At 41.8% G+C, this 18,580-nt stretch overlaps 1 protein-coding gene across 4 annotated transcripts in view; it reads left to right on the top strand.

Moving 5' to 3' along the window:
* TBL1X (transducin beta like 1 X-linked) overlaps nt 1–10,213 on the top strand; it is a 195,954-nt gene extending 185,741 nt beyond the window's left edge. For all 4 annotated transcript variants that reach the window (XM_054652057.2, XM_077173224.1, XM_054652051.2 and 1 more), the window contains 5 exons: nt 515–589; nt 2,470–2,597; nt 3,763–3,928; nt 4,681–4,782; nt 5,845–10,213. In XM_054652057.2, coding sequence (XP_054508032.1) covers nt 515–589; nt 2,470–2,597; nt 3,763–3,928; nt 4,681–4,782; nt 5,845–5,871 — 498 coding nt within the window. In that variant the 3' untranslated portion in view covers nt 5,872–10,213. The remainder of the gene's footprint in view (nt 1–514; nt 590–2,469; nt 2,598–3,762; nt 3,929–4,680; nt 4,783–5,844) is intronic.
* The last annotated feature ends 8,367 nt before the right edge of the window (nt 10,214–18,580 follow it).

The following is an 18,580-nucleotide window of genomic DNA, read 5'->3' as shown; positions in this document are numbered from 1 at the left end:
TTCCAGCATGGAATTCATTTACACAGAAACCTCTCTTTAGAGAGACCAGCATTGTTATAGAGCTACAATATGAAGAATTATCAAGTCCACAAAACAAAACATGCCCCCAGTATCATTATTTTCTGTTGAAAATTTGTATCACCAAGTCTACAGAACATTTATGAAAGAAATGCCCCAGTTTTAAAAAGAAGGTAATGCTGTATCTTCAATCTGTCTGGGTTTATTTAAATCCTAGGAAATGATAAAAGGATAGGAACAACTTTGAGCCAGAACACACATCAGAAGATTGCTTGTGTATATTGTTCACAAGCACAGGATGGTTCCACTCCAAAATTCCACTTAAATAGACAGCATGTTGGGGAGGCAGCAGTGCTTTTGTTCACCCCTAAAAGCACCAGCACTGTAACTTGTGGGTGAACTTGTTCCATGCATAAACCTTGAGTGCCCTCTGCTGAGTGCCCAGTACGATGCAGTAACTGGAATATTTGCTTAATAATCTCACTCCTGATTTCAGAACGAGGTGAATGCAATCAAATGGGACCCATCTGGCATGCTACTAGCATCTTGCTCTGATGACATGACATTAAAGGTAAAACAATTTCCATTCCTGTTTTTCAAGAAGTGAGGACAAACAACTATGTCTCTTTTTCAGCCTTCTCCAGAATGATGGTAGTGTATCACTTCAAATTCTGCATGAACAGTAGTTTCCATTTTGACCCATATTTCTTGAAGCAAATCTGAGAGATTGAAGACAGAGAAGCAAACACTAGGGAAATTGAGGCATCCTATCCAAATAAGTGTTACATGACTGATATGCCATTGTCACAAAAAAAGTCATAGTTTAAGTACAGAGCTTCAGCAGCCCAAAACTCTTTCTTATTTTTCTTTTCCAGCCACATCACATGAAGGCTGTCTGTGTAGGAGTAGCTGTATGATGTTATAGCAAAGCCCTCCTGCTGGACTGTTGATTTATGCTGGTTCTTTGAAGAAAGCAAATATCCCAGGAAAGATTTAGCTTTGTGGCTAGAATTGTACCAGTAATAGTTTCCTTGCAGTATGGTTGTGTTAATTAAGACTCAGATCTCTTTGCACTGCTGATTGACACAGCTGAAGCTTGGGACCTGAAACTGAAACAGCAGCAGAATTTGCAGATGAGAGCTAAGTGAATGTCGGTGTTATGAATGTTTCCTGTTCATAGGTACACTGACTTCTGCTCTGTCTTTACCACATACCCAGTGAGGTTTTCATCACTTTGGATTCCAGATGTTATTGCAGGCTAGTGACAGAGCTGGAAATATACAGAAAACAGGGGCAAAAGGCAGCAGCTTGCCTGTCACGCTGCCACAATGCACTATTGCATAACTGTTCTTGCTCTGCTTAAACATCCTGACCCAGTGGTGACACATCTTTTTGGTGCCCAGTTGCATGCTGTGTTTTAAAAACCACCATGGATCAGTGTTGTTGTTACCAGTTCAAGTTCCTGACCACTGAATTTGGCACAAGAGCTAGTGCTTTACTGTCCCTGGCCTCACCTGTTTATAAAAACCTTCCATGATGGAGACAGAGACAGCAAATGCTCCAAATTAAGGCAATTATTCTTCTTCCTTTTCCTTTGTAAATCAGTCCTCTCCAACTTTTCTCTTCTCTATTTTTGGAATTCACAAGCTTTTCCTATAACTTCTTGGAACGTGCTGCCTGTCAGCTGTAGAACATGGCTGAGCTTTGTGTAGCATTTCCAAAAGCAGTCTCAGGTACACTGATGGGAATTCAGCATAAGAGCACATCATTCTTGTGGTCAGACTTAAAACAACTGAGCTAAATCATTACTACATTTTTGAAACTGACTAAATTTGAGTTATTTTCCCTGCTGTGAATTCCTTCATCTTACTTTCTCAGTTAGCTGACAAAAAGAGGTACTAAATTACCTGTCATATCTATTGAGCATATTCTTCATCTTACACTGAAGTATTTGGCCATGTAACACTACAGAAACAGCTGATTGTCTTCCATCTTCTGTACTGTTAAAAACAGGAGGAAGACAAATGGAGTTCAGGAGGAAAAGGAAAATTTTACTAGCATAAGAGAAAATTGCTGTGTTCTAAGCAGTTGCTGCAATTTTCTTCTCATTCTTTAAAATTACTGCTGTTGCAATGTATAAATAAAATTCTGGTTAAACTTCTTCAAATAGATAAACTTCTTTGTGAAAATAGTTACAGGCTTTTGGAAGTACAGCAATTCTTTAGTTCTTAACTATTGAATAAATACTATTAAATGTGTAACTCTTCTCCCTCCTGGAGTTATTTCAATGTATGTGCCAAATTGCTGCATTAATAAATTATATTTATGTGTATTCAGGTGAGTAGAGATCTCAAATAAACAAATGCAGGAATAACATAGAACTGAAATAATTCAGCTGAGAAAAGATTAATAATGTTGCCATTTTCCTCCTTCATTATTCCTCTGATTTAGATATGGAGTATGAAGCAAGATACCTGTGTACATGATCTTCAGGCTCACAGCAAAGAGATTTACACTATCAAATGGAGCCCTACAGGACCAGGCACCAGCAACCCAAACTCCAACATCATGTTAGCAAGGTAAAAAATGCACCTCTTTTTCTTGCCTGCCAAGAAGAAGGATCATCTTTCTGACATATAACCCTACTGTCATTTTGCAATCAGTCTTCCTGTAGACAATTCCACTAAAAAGTACCTGTGTATGTAAGTCAGGAGGATGGATACAAAGAGAAAGGATTCATACTTGAAAAAAGAAAGGGAACAAAGAAAGAAAATTGAGTCATGTGGTATTTAACTTTTCAGCTGCCTTGATCAAATGGTTGTAAATTTGGCATTGCTCTTTCACATCCAGCATTGCATTGCTAGGAGTGAAAATCTTGAGGCAGGTGCTCTCAAGATTCAGGCAGCTGGAATGGTTTGTAACTGGAGTCATGCAACTCACCTGGGCAGTTTGAGAAAATTTTTGTAGCCTTCTTAGCTAATAGAGAAAAGCTTGGATAGTCTTTGAAGTTCCACTTGAAAATCTGTGCAAAGTTCTTCTTTGGGCTTAGGAGATACATTTACTTGTAGAATGCCAGTTGATGGTAGTACAGTGGGTTTATCAGATCAGCTCATCGTGTGTGCAGTGTGGGGAGAAGCTGTATCAAAACTGGTTTATTTTACTCCTTAGTCTGGGAGTATACATGGAAGAACCTCACTTTCCTGGAGTTATTCTTTTAATATTATTTTTAATGCAAATTATTTCCTTTGCCTTTCTCCAAGCCCACAGTTTGGGATTGAAATGGAATGTAGCAAAAATATCACTGAAACAAAGTGAAAAGAGCCACAGTTGTAGAGAATTATAAAATGCTAAATCATTAAACAGGGTAAATCCATTAGGAGTAAGATCTCTCTGGATCCATTTATCCCATTAATGGCAAGATATATTTGAGCTTCCTGAATAACATGAATAACAGGAGGTAGAATCTCAAAAGTGGGGAGCTTGGCCTTCTTAGGGCTACATAGGGCACACCCTCATGGGCCCTAAGGGTCCTCATAGAAGAATTCAGTTCTACAGCTGTAGTTCTTAAGATAAAAAACATACAGGCTGTGGCACATTTTAGCTTTCCTGTTTGAAACATTATGTCTTGCTTAGCTAAGGGAAAAAAAAAACCCTGTGGTATTCTCTTATAACATCTACAGTCTCACAGTAGAAATTGATTAGCACCCAGCTGATTACGTTGTCGTGTTTGAATGCTTCTTGCAGTGCTTCGTTTGATTCCACGGTTCGGCTGTGGGACGTTGACCGAGGAGTCTGCATCCACACGTTAACAAAGCATCAAGAGCCTGTCTACAGTGTAGCTTTTAGTCCTGATGGAAAATATCTAGCCAGTGGGTCCTTTGACAAATGTGTCCATATATGGAATACTCAGGTACTGTTTTGCCTCATGTGAAGCACATCTGGTTTAGGTGACACATTAATAGCAAAAGCTTAAATGGAAAATGTGTGTACCTAGGTCATGCATGACCTGCCTGCTAGGGTGAACCTGCTTGTATTGGCTGGCACAAATCCATGGCAGTTGAGTCACTCAGGTGCAGTGAGGTGACTGCCCAGAACAGTTCTGCTTTGTATGCTAAACCAGGTAGCATGGATGAAAATAGGTACATTGCTCTGGGTCATCAGCTTTGTGAAGCAAAAGTGTAGATTAGAAATAAGGGATACTTTCATTTAGTCACAAACTGAGCTCAGCTGTGAATCTAATGCTCCTTGCTTAGATGTTGTGAAGAGGAGCTATAGATACAAAGATGTACAGGCAAGGGACTGGTGACATTCCAGAGAAAAGTGGGATGTCATAGTTCCACGTATGTAATTCTGGATACTGGTACCTCCCAACCTGAATTAGCAACAAACTAAAGAGAAGAACACATCAACCTAACTCCCCAGGCCTTTACTGTTACAGAGTTGACAAAAACAGATGTCTTGAGTCCTGTTTCTGGAGGAGCCTGTTGCTCTTCATTGCAAGCACCACTTTCCTGACTGTTTCCTAACAAGTTTCCATCACAATATGGAGGTGGCCATAGCAGGGTGATCTGAACAGCTCCCCCTTCTAACGTAGTGCCACATGACAGATAAAAAGAAGGGGAACTTCTGTATCCAATGTCTGCATGCTGTTTTGCTTTGTAGAGTGGAACTCTAGTACATAGCTACAGAGGCACCGGGGGCATCTTTGAAGTCTGCTGGAATGCTAGAGGAGACAAAGTGGGAGCAAGCGCGTCAGACGGATCGGTAAGGACCATCAACAGCACAAAGGCTGGGGGGGATTTCTTATCTGGGAGCATCAACAAAAAGCAGGATGCTGTATTTGCCTCCTGGGGACAGAGCTGAAGACAGAGGCAGCTCAAGACACAATAAGTAACTCTGTGTAGTGTATTAAAAATGCTCCTGCTTTGAAAGATTCTGAATACTAGGAGGTGGTGTTCCTGTTGGAAATGAAGAATGCTTGTGGAGTAGGTGAAGACTCCTGAAGATGAGAATGACTTCTAAATATGTATTTGATAAGAACAACAATCACGTTGTTTCTATCATTATCTGTCAGCTTTAATGAAGAGCAGATCACAGCAGTCAACTCTGTAACAAACAGTTACCCTGGGGCTTTCAGAGTTTGTTTCCACAGAAGAATATTCCTATTCCTTTGAATAGGAATAGATAAAGGAGGAAATTTTCAGCATGATGCCCAAGGATTTTGTCATGTGGTAAAGGAGAAATATTGCCGTGGGTAATGATTATTCCTTACTATTTTTTGCTGTTAATGTTACATCTAAAAAGATGCAATTGTAGAATGATCAGTTTGCACAGGACACACCTGGCTGGCTGGCATAACTACTTCAGAGAGTATTTTTCTACTGATTTTAAGAAAGTGAACAGCTATGACATGATTCAGTTGTTTGAGCTTAGTTGTGCCATCTCAGACAGTGCCATGCCTGGTTCCCAACAGCTGCTCCAAATGGGCACATGTCCACTGTCATACTTGCCAAGCCTGCATCTGTTCTGGATATATTTCAGAAGTGGAAGTGAACATGATATTTAGAGAACTGAATAGATCCCATAATCTTACGAGATGTGCCACCAAAATTTTTGTTTTTAAACCAGTGAAAGGCCAGCTAAGTGTTAAATGTGTGGGTTTCACTTGGGCTTTCTGCCATGTCAGTTTGTCCCTTTACTTGTGTGCTGATTTGAAGCTGGGGAGTGTAACACCCAGCTGGCTGGTCCACCTGTGTACAGAGTGCATGAATGGGATTTCCACATCACCTTCACAAATGTTCTTAACACAGGGTCTTCTCTCCACAGGTTTGTGTTCTAGATCTGCGGAAGTAAAAGTGAAATGTTTTAGAAGAAATTTCAAATGGACCAGCAGTGAATGTGTGGGGAGAAGCACTCTTCAAAACTATTCTTAACAGCTCCAGAACTGTACAAACTTGAACAAAGTCAGAGTGTACCGTGAAACCAACTCTCCCTGGCCACAGGTGACTTGTATTTTGTCCGTAACCTTCATCAAGGAGTAAAAACACAGTCACTTCAGAGGGGGAGGGAATGGTTTCCACCTGGAACATTCAGCCTTGGAAGCATGAAGCCACCAGCTAGGCATTGCACTGTTTGGTTTGCATCTGAGAACTTGCTCTGATGGCTGGGGAAAAAAAAAAAAAGCTGTGCCAAAAAAATTAATAAAAAGGAAAAAAAAAAAAAGAAAAAAAAAAAAGAAAAATGCTGTGATAAACCAAAAGGGAAAAAAATCCTCCTCCATGCGGTGTTGTATTTTTTCCTTCCAATTTGGACACTACAGTTGCTCTCCCAAAGGACGTTCAAAGACCAGTTTGTACTGATGAAATGCTCAACTTTGTAATCACAACACTTTCTATTTTCTAGACTACTTTTTTTGTTCAGTGGTTTTTCTATCAGCTGGAATATTGCAGCCTGGAAGATCCCAGGCTTAGGATGAAACTTTTGTTTTCCTTTTATTTCTCCCTTCCACTCCCAGCTTTTCCTTCCTTTCTTTCTCCTCTTTCTTTTTGCCCCCCCCCTTTTTTTTTTCTTTTTCCTGTATGCCCATAGTAGATGCAGCCAGGTGGACATGACAATGAAAATTTTTGACAGACTGCTTCTCCTCTCTTCTATAACTTCCTTTTCCTTTCTTTCTCTCCATTTAAAAGAAAAAAAAATCCTCCATGCTTCAGATCTTAGCGTCTCAAGGGCACTTTCAGCAAATTGTGTAATAAGTGCTTTATATAAGAATGCAGTGCTGGGGAAGATTTTTACAGGAGAAAGATGACTTTTAACAGAAAGAACCCAGTGTATTTTTGGAAAAAAAATATTTTTTATGTTAAACAGTTTTAAAAGCCTAAAATGGCCACAAAATGTAGACCAGTTGTGTAATTCAAGCAAAAAGAATGACACAGAGTCCAGGGAACATGAAAGGCGCAGTATCCTTTTTCTCTCCTCTCTCAGAAAGTGCTGTAAGAAAAAATGGTGTTTGATACAAGAAATACCAGTCCTTTACTAAAGTCCTTTTCCAGCAGCCAGCCATTTACATAGTCTCATTCCATTTTTTAATGGCTGTTTGATGATGTAAACTTATTCAAAGAGATTCAGAAGCCTGAGACTATAACATTCATTTTCTCTAGTCTGTATTTTTGTTTGTTTTCAGTAACCAGGAGAAAATGCTTGAGTATCTTCTTTCCTCTAGAGATAGTTCAGATTTTGACAGAATATGGGTTTTGCTGCCCGTGGCCTTGCTGAGCAGTGCTGTCTTCCACTGTTCATTATTCCAGTCAGTCAGTGGGGCTTTACCACTGACTTAATGAGACCAGGTGAACTGAAATATATTGACTGCATCTGTCACTGTTGAAGAATGGACTCTCACCAAGCTCCTGTCCATCCATGGACCACACATACCCAGAAGGCTCTGTCATTGCAGTGGGTGGTGCTGCTGTCACCACGGGTGTGCTGGATCCTGCAGGGAAAGCTCTGGATCTGCGCTTGGAGGCTCACAGTCTGCCCAGACAGGTCTGGCCTCGAGGGTGTCCTCAGGAGCAATGAATTCATTAGGTTATGACATCCTGTATAAATTCCATCTCAATGTGTAAACCACTGTAAAGTTGTGGGAGTGAAATGATCAGAACAGTGGAGAGTTCCAAAGCACCACCAATCCACTTTGGACAAGATTTCCTTACTGCAGCTGTGACACCTGCACAGATGCCAGCTGAAGACTGCACTGCTCTAATTGAGGAAATGACAAATGCAAAGAAGGACACATAGGCAGAGTTTACTGAAAGGGCTGTAAACTATAGGGCAGCCTTGGGGTGGTGTCAGGCATGACTTAGACAGATCCTCAGAACTGGCTGAGTCATGCAGGTGTCTTCTCTACAGCCTAGGCTAGGATCTGTAGGAGAGAGTAAACAGGCCTCAAATCTCTTAACAAATGTAGAACTTTGTGGCCCAAAGTCTCTATAACACAGCATCATCCCCTTGGTTTGACCACAGCTGCTGGAGGTGTGATTTGATCTGAGCAAATCCAGAGCCCTCAGGCTGAACTGGTGGTGTGAGACCTGCTGAGCTTCAGGCCATCATCGTGGAATCTCAACACCATCTTTTCTCTAGGGTTTTCTTCTCTGTATGCTTGCATCTGTAGGGGATCTTAGTCCTTCTAGTGGAACTAGACACTGCCAGCTTCAGCTGCATTTCCTAAAGATACACCTTGGGAAAGGAGAAAAGAATAGAAAGAAGTAACTGCTGAAAAGAATGGAAAGAAGTAACTGCTGAAAAGTATTGGTTGAAAACAGTTATGTGGAACTATGGTTACTAGTGATAGTTAAGGTTGTTTGTAATTTATCTCAAATAATTGGATGCCAGGCAGTATCAAGGATTATTTTTGATGTTAAATGCTTTTATGTGCTGGTTTTAGTTTTTTGCACCAAGAGCATGGCTGTAGATCACCATGTGGCAGTTTTGCACTCTTTTCTAATAACCACATGTACCTGCTAATTTAAAGTCACTACTTTTTTTGAAAAAAAGAGGACTTGCTCAAAGAGTCTTGAATACAAAGGCACAATGTGGTTTTGTGACGCGTTGTTGGGACAATGATTTGACTGCAGTCATTGCGTGTAAACGGTTAAATTCCTACACTGCTTCTGGGGCATTTCTGAGAATAACAAGCAGAAGTTGCTGGTCTGTGGGGGGGCAGCACTGATGGGGCTCTGGCCTTGCCTCTGTCCCTTGAGTGACACCTGAATAGGGCAGACCTCAGGATTTGAAGAGATGAATTTGCTCAGTGCTCCATGACTGGCTGGCTCCACAGCCCGTGCTTCATAGTTGTTCCCAGGATAGCGACTGTAGATAACAGGGCAGCGTCCGTGACGCCTGTTCCTTTTTTAACATTTTTTACATTGGTCAGAACACCACTTTGCTTGCCTACATGGAGGTAAGAAGCCAAGAGAAACAAAATTTGAGTATCAATTGGTTTGGAAAGCTCATGTGTGAGAGAAGCTGCTGCTCCAGAAAGTTTTCTATATGGACCATCAGAGTTAAAAGCAGCGTATGTCAGGAGCTAAGAAAATTCACTTTTCTTACCTTCCACAAAATCCTAAGGACTGGAAAGATGCTGTAGTAGCATCTTTTGTGGCTAGTTTTCAACTGAAATGAGAGCTGTAGAGGAAGGCAGGGGATGTAGTTGCAAAGGTTAATCTTAACCTAAGGATGTGGTTTCTTGAGGACACAAACAGTGGGGGGAGAGAGCCTTTTCCAGGCTGTAGTTCAAGGTGGGTGTCAGCCCAGACCTGCAGCACTGTGATCTTGGGAGCTCCTGGGAGCTCTCCCTCCCCTCCAGCAGCAGCACATTCCCAAGTTGGCTGAGCCTCTCTGTGACTCCCCTGCAACAGAGCTGCACAAAGCAACAGCCCGGGGGACTTCGTTAGATTTCTTCCTAGAATTTTGTTTAGAGTTCTTTGTAACAGAAGAGAAATGGAAAAACCTAAGTGACCAAACAGGATTGTGAAACCATCCAGAGACTTGCTGGATTTTTATTATTGCTGGCTGTCTGGAACTGGCCTGGGAGTGAAAAAACCCCAGTTTCTGAAAAACCACTATATTCTGTGGGTTAGAAGGATACTGAATCTTTTATGTAGGAAACACTGGGTCCCTTATGGGGCAATAAAGGGCCTGACTTACAGGGTTATACACACATTAACCCCATGCTACATCTTAGAAATTTCCTTTTAATTTGTTTAAAAAAAAAAAAAGAAAAAAATAGCTAATTTTAGAGCCAAGTGAAGTGCACTTTGTCAAATGTAAGGGTCTGCTTTGTTTTTGGGTTTCTTTTTCTTTTTCCCTTTTTAATTTTTCCTCCTTTTTTTTTCCTCTTACTGCCTTTTTAAAAGATGTGGTTCTTTGTCAATTGCAGAAATGTTCTTTCAGCCACTCACTGAAATTCTGAATTCTGGCTTCTGCGGTTTTTATTGTCTGTGTCAGACTTGCAGCCAGACTTGGTTCTCATTTAAGCATTTCCCAGGTTCTGTTGAAACAACATCAACCCTTATTTTGTTTCTCCCCCACCCACACTTTCTTCAAATTCACCTTGTGTATTGTAGCTCATTTGTTTTAAGGAGAGAATCAACAGATCATATTCAGTGTCTTGAATAAATTGCTATATTTTGATATTAGAGAATTCTGTGCGTGTTGTTCCTTATTCTTTTCTGGCTGTTTTGCATCCTGCACATAAGAGCTGGGGTTGAGTGACTAAAATTGTGATGTGGTGTCACAGCCTAAGTTGTGATGTGGTGTCACTGGCCTGTGGATGTTTAAAGACCTTGGCCATGGGTTCATAGGATTTTGTAATGCACAGGGCACCGACACTTTAGCCTCTATTTTTCTTCGTTTTATTGCAGATTACCACAAACACCACAACTCACCATTAGCAAGTACACCTATAATAAAGAAAGCAAATATATATATATGTGTGTAGCTATTACAGAGTAGTATCTGCAGCATTGATATAGCAACAATCAGTGCTATGGCAGCAATAAATTGATAGCAACAATCAAATATAGCAGCACCCAATAGTTTTAGCAAGTAAGTGCATATATATATATATATATATATATTACAGGTTACAACTAAGTTGTTACTACTGAAACTTGGCAGTAATACAACAGCAGATACACTTAGGGTGAGTTAATTACATGTATAGATTAGACACCAAGCTGTAGATCTCAGAAGGGGCATCCCAGAGGTGAGAGGATAAAAGAAGCCAGCCCCACACTTGGGCTGAGTGAGGGAGCAGTAGAACAGGCAGGATCTCCCTTCAGGAGCAATACATGTCACAGAGTTTGGAGCCAGCAAGGCTTCCCCAACGATGGCCCAAGGTCTTGCAGACCTGTGTAGGAAAGGGACAAGGATGTGCAGTGCAGGAAGAGAAGCAGAAGCTGATTTGGATAAAAAATCATCTCTATCATAGAGACATAAGAGGGTTCAGGACACCACTTTGAGCAGCCAATGTAGTTAATTTCTGTTTTTCACTTGGGACACTCGACAGATTATGATTTCAGTTCTGTTTTGAAACTTGTCCTGCTCTTGCAGTTGACACAGCCAGTGGAAGTTACCAATACATTCTTTCTCAGGATGTTATATCCCCCTTTTCCAGACTGTTTTCAGCTTTTCAGATGATGTTACTATTACTTGGACTTGCACTTTCTGAGGGTATCTCAGGATGTCTCTGGTACCCAGCTGCATTTCAGAGATGCTGGCTGCACTTCTCAAGAGCTTCTGGTCCCCAGGGTCACATCTCCCAGGCTGGCTGCTCATTTCTCTCCCAGAATTTTGGCAGGCTTCTCCTGTTGAGTACTTTTCCCCTTTGAATCAGGTCACCTTTACAGCTGTTCACATCACATGTTTACTGCTTGATTTTATTTCCTCCCATGCTGTATTTATTGGAAATTTATACAGCTGATAAGGAACCAATTTGAATAAGATTGGGTTGAAGTACTTTTTCCTTCAAATAAGTTTCCTGAAAAGGACATTTCTCCATATAAAATAAATTGAACTCTAGTTCTGATCAAGGTAAATCATTAATTTTTCTTTACCCAGGCTAAAATTCAACCTTGCTTAAGCAGTTGGAAGTTTTTGAATAACTTCACATGAGTGGAATATTCTGAAGTTGTCACAGTCATCCCCTGTGTCAGGAGCTCCCATGGGCTCCTTTCTCTGCTTAGGGCTTAAGGCACTGACCTGAAAGGATGCAAGGAGAGGGGATTGCTTAGCATTAACAGGCTGAGTGTTGTGTACATTTTGGTTGGGTTTTATTCCAGCAAATGGTTTCCATGGTAGCTGGGGGGGTTCAACATGAAATGGGGTTCTGGCTTTGTGACCATGTAAGAGGCTGAACCATTGACCTGAGCTAAGGCTGATTGTCCAAAGCCTTCAAAAGGAATTAGTGCTCAGAACAAAAACAGTCCTATGTGTCACATCATCCAGTTCTGAGGTGTTTAGGAAGCCAGAGCATTAAGTTAGGATTAATATATGAGGTTTGGAAAGACACAGGGGCTAGAAAAGATGGTGTGCTGGTGATGAGCACCTCAACACATCATATGTTCAAAATAAGAGAATGCAATGCACTTTCATGACATTTGTGTCAGTCCATGTCCTGACATTTGCTCAGCACTTACATCTTCATAACAGCTTCTCAAAACAAAAAATATGAGAGCTAAGGAGACAGCTACAGTGGGGCTGGAGCTTCAGGGGTAGTGCTATATAAAAGTTCTCCCTTTACCTGCTTCTTAAATAAGTGCTTAGCATTCTTAAATAAATGCTATGTCATGGTCCTATTTTTAGTCATGTTATTTTTCAAGCATGTTTTCAGACAATGTATGACTGTCAAGCTAAAATTGTAGTTTGGTTTTCCTGCATTTATCCTCTATATATATATTTACTTAGCCTGAAAATTATGTGACAACTAACATGGAAGCATTGAGCAGTCCTAAACACTTGCTTCTCACTTCTGTCAGTGTGCAGTACAATTAAGGGCACTTTTAGAGCTATTCTGGGAAGATGTAATATTGCAGCATCTCACACAAAACAACTCCTTTCCCTGCCATCATTCTGTGTATCATTTCCAGCCAAGGGTGAGATCAGCACAGACCATTAAGAGCTCATGCAATTTCATGTTGAAGCTCTGTGGTATAAAAAATAACTTTTCAAGCTTTGAAGTCTTTTAAGTGAAGAAATTACTCACTTGGCAAGGAATTTATCATCATTGCTGACTCCTTTCCCAATAGGAAGGAAGATCTTTTGTTTCCTTAGAGATAGGTTTTTTCCACTTCCTTTTGAATATATTTAACAAACCCAAAGAATACAAAACCTAATAGTTGCAGGAAAGCAGCTATATCCTCTTTCATGGCTGCAAGGTCTAACATCATTTACCTTCAAAGAAGAAGCCTTGACTTCACCATGTGATTCATTAGTCATGATTTCAATACAAGAGATCAAAAAAAGATTCTGCTCATCACTTTGCTATCCTTCCCATTAAATACTGGGACAAAGTTGACATCCTTGTCCTTCACCAGAGTAATTCATCACAGTCAAATGCACAACAGACAAAAATGGATTTGGCTGCAAAGCAGTGTCATTTTGCAGTTCCAAAACTGAAAATTACTTCTCTAGGCTTGTGAGAATCCATGGTGTCAAGTGAGCATCACATCCCTACATGTTGTGTTGCAGTTCCTGAAAAATTCTGAATATTTTCTTGAAGGGAAGGACAGAAATGCCAGACCCCTTGGAGGGCATTTGAGGCATCCTGCAATCCTTACAGTCATGGTGTCCTGCCAGCTGGACTGGAAAAGTGGTCGAGTTCTGCAGAGAGGGCACTGTCAGTGAGGGCACTGTGGGGAGATGACTGAGGGTAAAAAGGAAACAGTGCAGAAATTACAGGGAAAATACAGGTGCTGCTCCCTGGAACGAGCATGGTGAGCATATCTGACCTCCCCCACACAACACAGTCTAAGGGGGACTAAACAGAGCATGGAGCAGAGACCACACCAGGGTTTGTCCAAGCCTGTGCAGAGAAGGGAACTCAGTGGTACTTCCTAGCTGAAAAGCTGCTTAGCACCTGAAAAACAAGGGAAAAAAAGCAAGCCCTTGAATTAGCAACCATGACAAAATCCCTCTCCTTGGACTGACACATCCCCATGCCAAGGTTATCTCAGGTACTCTGCTGCCATTCCCACCCCCAAGGTCCCACGGCCCCTCAGTGAGTCAGGTGTGTGGTTTAAGTCACTCCATCTCCACCTAAATATAAAGAAATCGTATAAATATAAGTTAAGGATGGGAAGAAGTCAGGGAAGTCTCCAGAGTGACTTCTGGGGTCAGTTGATGGGGTGAACCTTCTTCTCCCCCACAGGGGGAATGCCTGTTGGGCAAGATCTGTATTCCATGAGCATGGAATGATTTGCTCAAGCTAAGTTTGTTAGGATTGGAGCTTGTCACTGTTGTTTTTAATTGTATCTTGCTTTGGATACATTTTTTCAGTCAGACACTATCCCCAGCAATCCTTGAACCCTGTCATAGCTTGATTAATAAAGGGTATTATTCTGTAACCTGTTAATGTGAGTTCTTCAAGGGCGTTGACAGAGAAATCAAACATTAAGGGTTTGAGAAAACGTCCCCTTTTTCATGTGACAGGCAACCCAGACTGCCCAGATAGAGATCTGGTGGGAAAAGCCCTCAGCATGGTGTTTCCTTCCTTGAAGCCCTGGGCAGTGGCTGCTTGTCAGCTTCTTTCCCAGAGGTTGGTTTGGGGAGAATCATGAGAAATTTGTGTGCAATGAAATGACCATGTCTAATCATTCACCACTCACCTTCCTCCACAGAGGATGACAAAGGCAGAGAGCCTGTGCTCCAGTCAGTTCACACAGACATCCTTTTTTTTTTTTTTTAATATCCCCATTAAAGGTCCAGGTCTCATGACTTGATCAAAGAGTACATATCAAAGTAATTTTTAAAAATGTAACCTTTCTAATCCACCAACATTTAGAGTGGCATCCTGAATTAGGTCTGCTTCAGTACAGAGACATTGATGAAGACTGCAGTAAGAGTTATAAAAATCTCTTCACATACAAGCAACATGAGGTTTTAAGATAAAATCATAGATCTCCTATATAGAGTGGTAAAAAATGTGTTGGTACAAAATAATTTTTAAAAAATGCTCTGGACTCTGTACCAGAGTCTGCAAAAGATTAAAAAATTGAGGTGCATTTCTCCAGATGCAAATTTGGAAACTGAAGGTGTTGGTATGGGAAAGAATCAGCACTTCCCATCACTGTACAAGTTCCACCAGCCCCCTGGAGACTGGGGGAGCAATAGATTAACTGCATCCATCACTGGAGACCCCTCATCAATAAAAACCTCAGCATTCCTGTCTGCACAGAATAGCACATTTCTGCCTGGTTTTGGTTTCTGCAATGACAGAAAAGCAAGCAGGTGGGGAGAGAGGAACTTGTGTGTGCACAGCTCTAAGCTGAGAACTTATCCCACAGCTTTTATCACCAAACCTTACAAAACTTTTACTTTAAAAACAACCACCAACAGCCTGATCTATTTCTTGAGCCAAGTCTATTCCAGTAGGAACTGAACAGCAGCCCTTCTAGCAGAAAAGAAGAAATTTAATTTTATTACATATCACCACTTGAACCACTCCTTCCCATGTCTGAACCACAAAAGGGTTGGTGCTCATTCCTCCTTTGGTGGAATGCTGAGCTGATCGGTTCCCAAAATGAAATTTATTTGAGAGAATGAAAAACATGTTGCTTTCTCCTGTACTATTTTGGCCTAATTCATTAATATGTTCTTTCTGCATGCAATGCCCTGCATGCTTTGGGCTGGGGAAGATACCATTACCCAGCAAGTGCTGTATCTGGATTTTTTCCTGAAATGGAAGGTCCATTTGGACTTGCCTGTCTCAAACAAATATTATATAGTGGCCTCTTGGAGGCCCATGTAGTAAATCATTGCTTTAGCTGGTTGAAATAAAACAAAACCAGCCAAACACCCCAACTGTCATTGGAAAATAACCCTGGAAAAAAAAATTAGAAAAGGCACAGCACTGGCAATTTTATGAGAAAATGTTGCTGGAATTTTTGATGGTGTGTTTGAAGGATACTTCAAACAGTGAAATGTTTGAAGTGAACTGAATGTTAAAATTTTATTCTTAATGAAAATTTAAGTTTTCTTAAACAGAATATTTGTTCATCACTTCAGGTAGTATCTTCTGGGGTGCTTGTTTTTTAATAAAATGCAATAACATTTGGAGAAGAAAAACAAAAGAATTCTAAAACAAAACCAATTAAATTATTGTTTATCCATCAGCAGAAACCATGTTTCTATGAATTGAAAACTTAGGGAGTACTTATATGTGTGTGTTGTGATGCAGGTGTGCTCTGACATCTGAGTTTTGTGTATTTGTACCTGAATATTTATCAGTTCCTTTCACAAGCAGAAGCAAGGGAAGAGGCCATCCCACAATTTCACAGGTGTGATTTATCTGAATAAAGTGAATCATTAAGTGCCCATCTACACTATGATATCTTCACAAAATAAATGCAGACAGTACATGCCATTTTTGTCTCCCAGTAGTGTACCAATAAAGCTAATATTTGAGGATGTTGCCATGAAAAAACAAACAAGCACACACATGTTTTTTTAAGGTTTTACAGACCCAAAGCTCTGCTGACAGGATGCCAGGGACAGGCAGCACCCAGACATCTTTCCCAGCCCACTGGGAGCCCTGAGCAGGGGCTGCAGCTCCCTGGGCTTCCCCTGTAAAAATACTGCCAAGCTGGGGTGAGGGTGTCCTAGCACCAAGGCCAGTATTGCTGGCATTTCTCCCTTCTTTTGGCCCAGTGAAGAATGAATTCTGGGAGCACAGTGCAGGGGCAGCAGCTCCCACTGCCCCATTCCCTGTGAGAGGATAAAGACATCTGGAAGAGAGGAACAATTCTCCTTATGGAGCCTTGTGGCTGCAGCTCACCCATTCATGCCCTTCACAGGATTCCAGTTACTCAACATTGGCCCCATTTCCAGTGAAGTGATGGAACTCACTAAGACAGAGCCCAGCAAACAAGGGTGAAAGGCCTCTATTACACTTGAAGATGCTTATAAAAAAGTGTCTTGGGTAAAATGTATTTTGTTAAGGTTGACATCACTATTTTTTATCAGATATTAAATTGAAGGCATCTGGGTATACCAGCTATATTAATTCAGATATTAACTTGAAAGAATCTGGGTATATCAGCTTCCAGCCTATAAAATACCCCCTGGGAACTAAGGAAAAAGCTGCCTTATCTAGCCTCCCCTGTATTGCTCTGGGTGTGATTGCATTCCTAGGGGATGGCTGACTGCCTGACACGGGGCATTAGCAGAGCTGGGTTGTTACCCAGAGCACTCAGTGTGGCTGGGGGAATGCTTCTGATCCAAGTCTGGTGCCTTGAGGAAAGGGCTGGTGAGAAGAGAAGAATGCTGTGCTCCCTGTCACATGCTGCCACATGACCAGAGGCAGGGTGGAAGGACTTTCATTGCCACATAAAACGTGGTGCTCAGTTGAGTGCTTTTGCCTGAGGAGGGACTTGTGTTGTTGCCTTTTTTTTTCTTTTCCTCCAGGAAATTCACTCAAGATCTGCTGCAGCAGCAAACCAGGAGCAGATGCTGTCATGTGGCTACAGCTGCAATGAATGGCTGCCAGTGTTTTCTGCTGTCCTGAGTCCTGGTGCCCTCTGAGGGGGGAGGATGCTGCAAGGACACCCCACCCAACACAGCTGGTTCCTCACACTGTACAAAACCAACCCCACCACGTTGCTTTACACCCATGTCTTTAAAATGTGCCTTTTTCAGTAAGCTCAGTAACACCCACAATGTGTTCAGTTCTCCCCTCTCTCAAGACTTTCCAGGAGGTTCACAGATGCTCAAGTGGGTGGGTACTCTGTGGGACCAGCTGGAGGGCAAGGATCCAAGGCCTCCCTTTACCCTCTGAGTCCCTCTCAGCTATGGAAAAGCTGCTGAAAAAACTAGCACAGGACCTAGTCAACAGAGGCTGTCTTTATAACAGACCTGTCAGTGTCCCACTCCCCAGAGGAAGGAGCACATCTCAATCCCTCACAGCTCCTCTTCACCCCTTAAGACCCAATTTCATCCCCATAGAATTGAGGGCAGAATCTGCTTGAATTTCATCCCAGTGTGACACCAGGGCACAAAGAGACCCACAGGGCCCTTGGCACTGCCACATGCCATAGGACAGAGCAAGGAGGCAATAGTGCCAGGGCAATGGTGGCCACCACCTGGCCAGCCTTCTCATCTCCAGACTCTGGCTGTGCAAGGACTCAAATGTCCCCTGTGGAGAAGCCTGAAAGCTTCAAAAGCTTCTTGCTGCCCAAAAATGTGACGAAACCTGTAGGGGGATAGAACATAAGTAAATGAAGGTGGTATAGAATGTAATCTCGCCCCCCCCCCCTAAGAGTCGCAGCTGAGCCAATTATTAAGGATTAGGAGCAGGCCTGATGGTAACAGGCTGCAGCTGTAGCCAATAAGAAGAGTGTTATAAAAGAGTGGATTGGGTGGCTGAGGGGGACTGGAGTCAGTTGGCTGCTGTGAGAAGAAGGAGGAGTCAGTGCCTAGAGGAGCTGCCTACAAGAAATATCAAGGAGGTATGAAACTCTAGCAATATGGAACCCTTGTAATGTAATGACAACAGAAACCCAGCAACCAAGAGATGCTGGAGCAGCAAAAAGTCTTCACTTTCATCACTGAATGGTTTCCCTTTAGCTGCATGCTCAAATTTTCTCAGCCTCTTGAAAGCTTTACCTACAAAACCCCATGTGACTTTAGTGCCCTGAATGACAAAGAGTTTGCTTAGAAAGGTGCAGTAAGAGAACCAACTTTGCACCCAGCTCACAGCACATCCTAGGGAATATTAACCAGGAGAACAGATTCATGCCTGCATTCCTGGACTGGACTCTGTTCCCTACTTTCCTTTCAGAGGGATTGCATCTTC

The sequence above is a fragment of the Agelaius phoeniceus genome, chromosome 2 (genome assembly GCF_051311805.1).
Source record: "Agelaius phoeniceus isolate bAgePho1 chromosome 2, bAgePho1.hap1, whole genome shotgun sequence".
Taxonomy (NCBI): Eukaryota; Metazoa; Chordata; class Aves; order Passeriformes; family Icteridae; genus Agelaius; species Agelaius phoeniceus.
The sequence above is the reverse complement of the archived record's forward strand: the minus strand, read 5'-3'. Positions and strand labels throughout refer to the sequence as shown.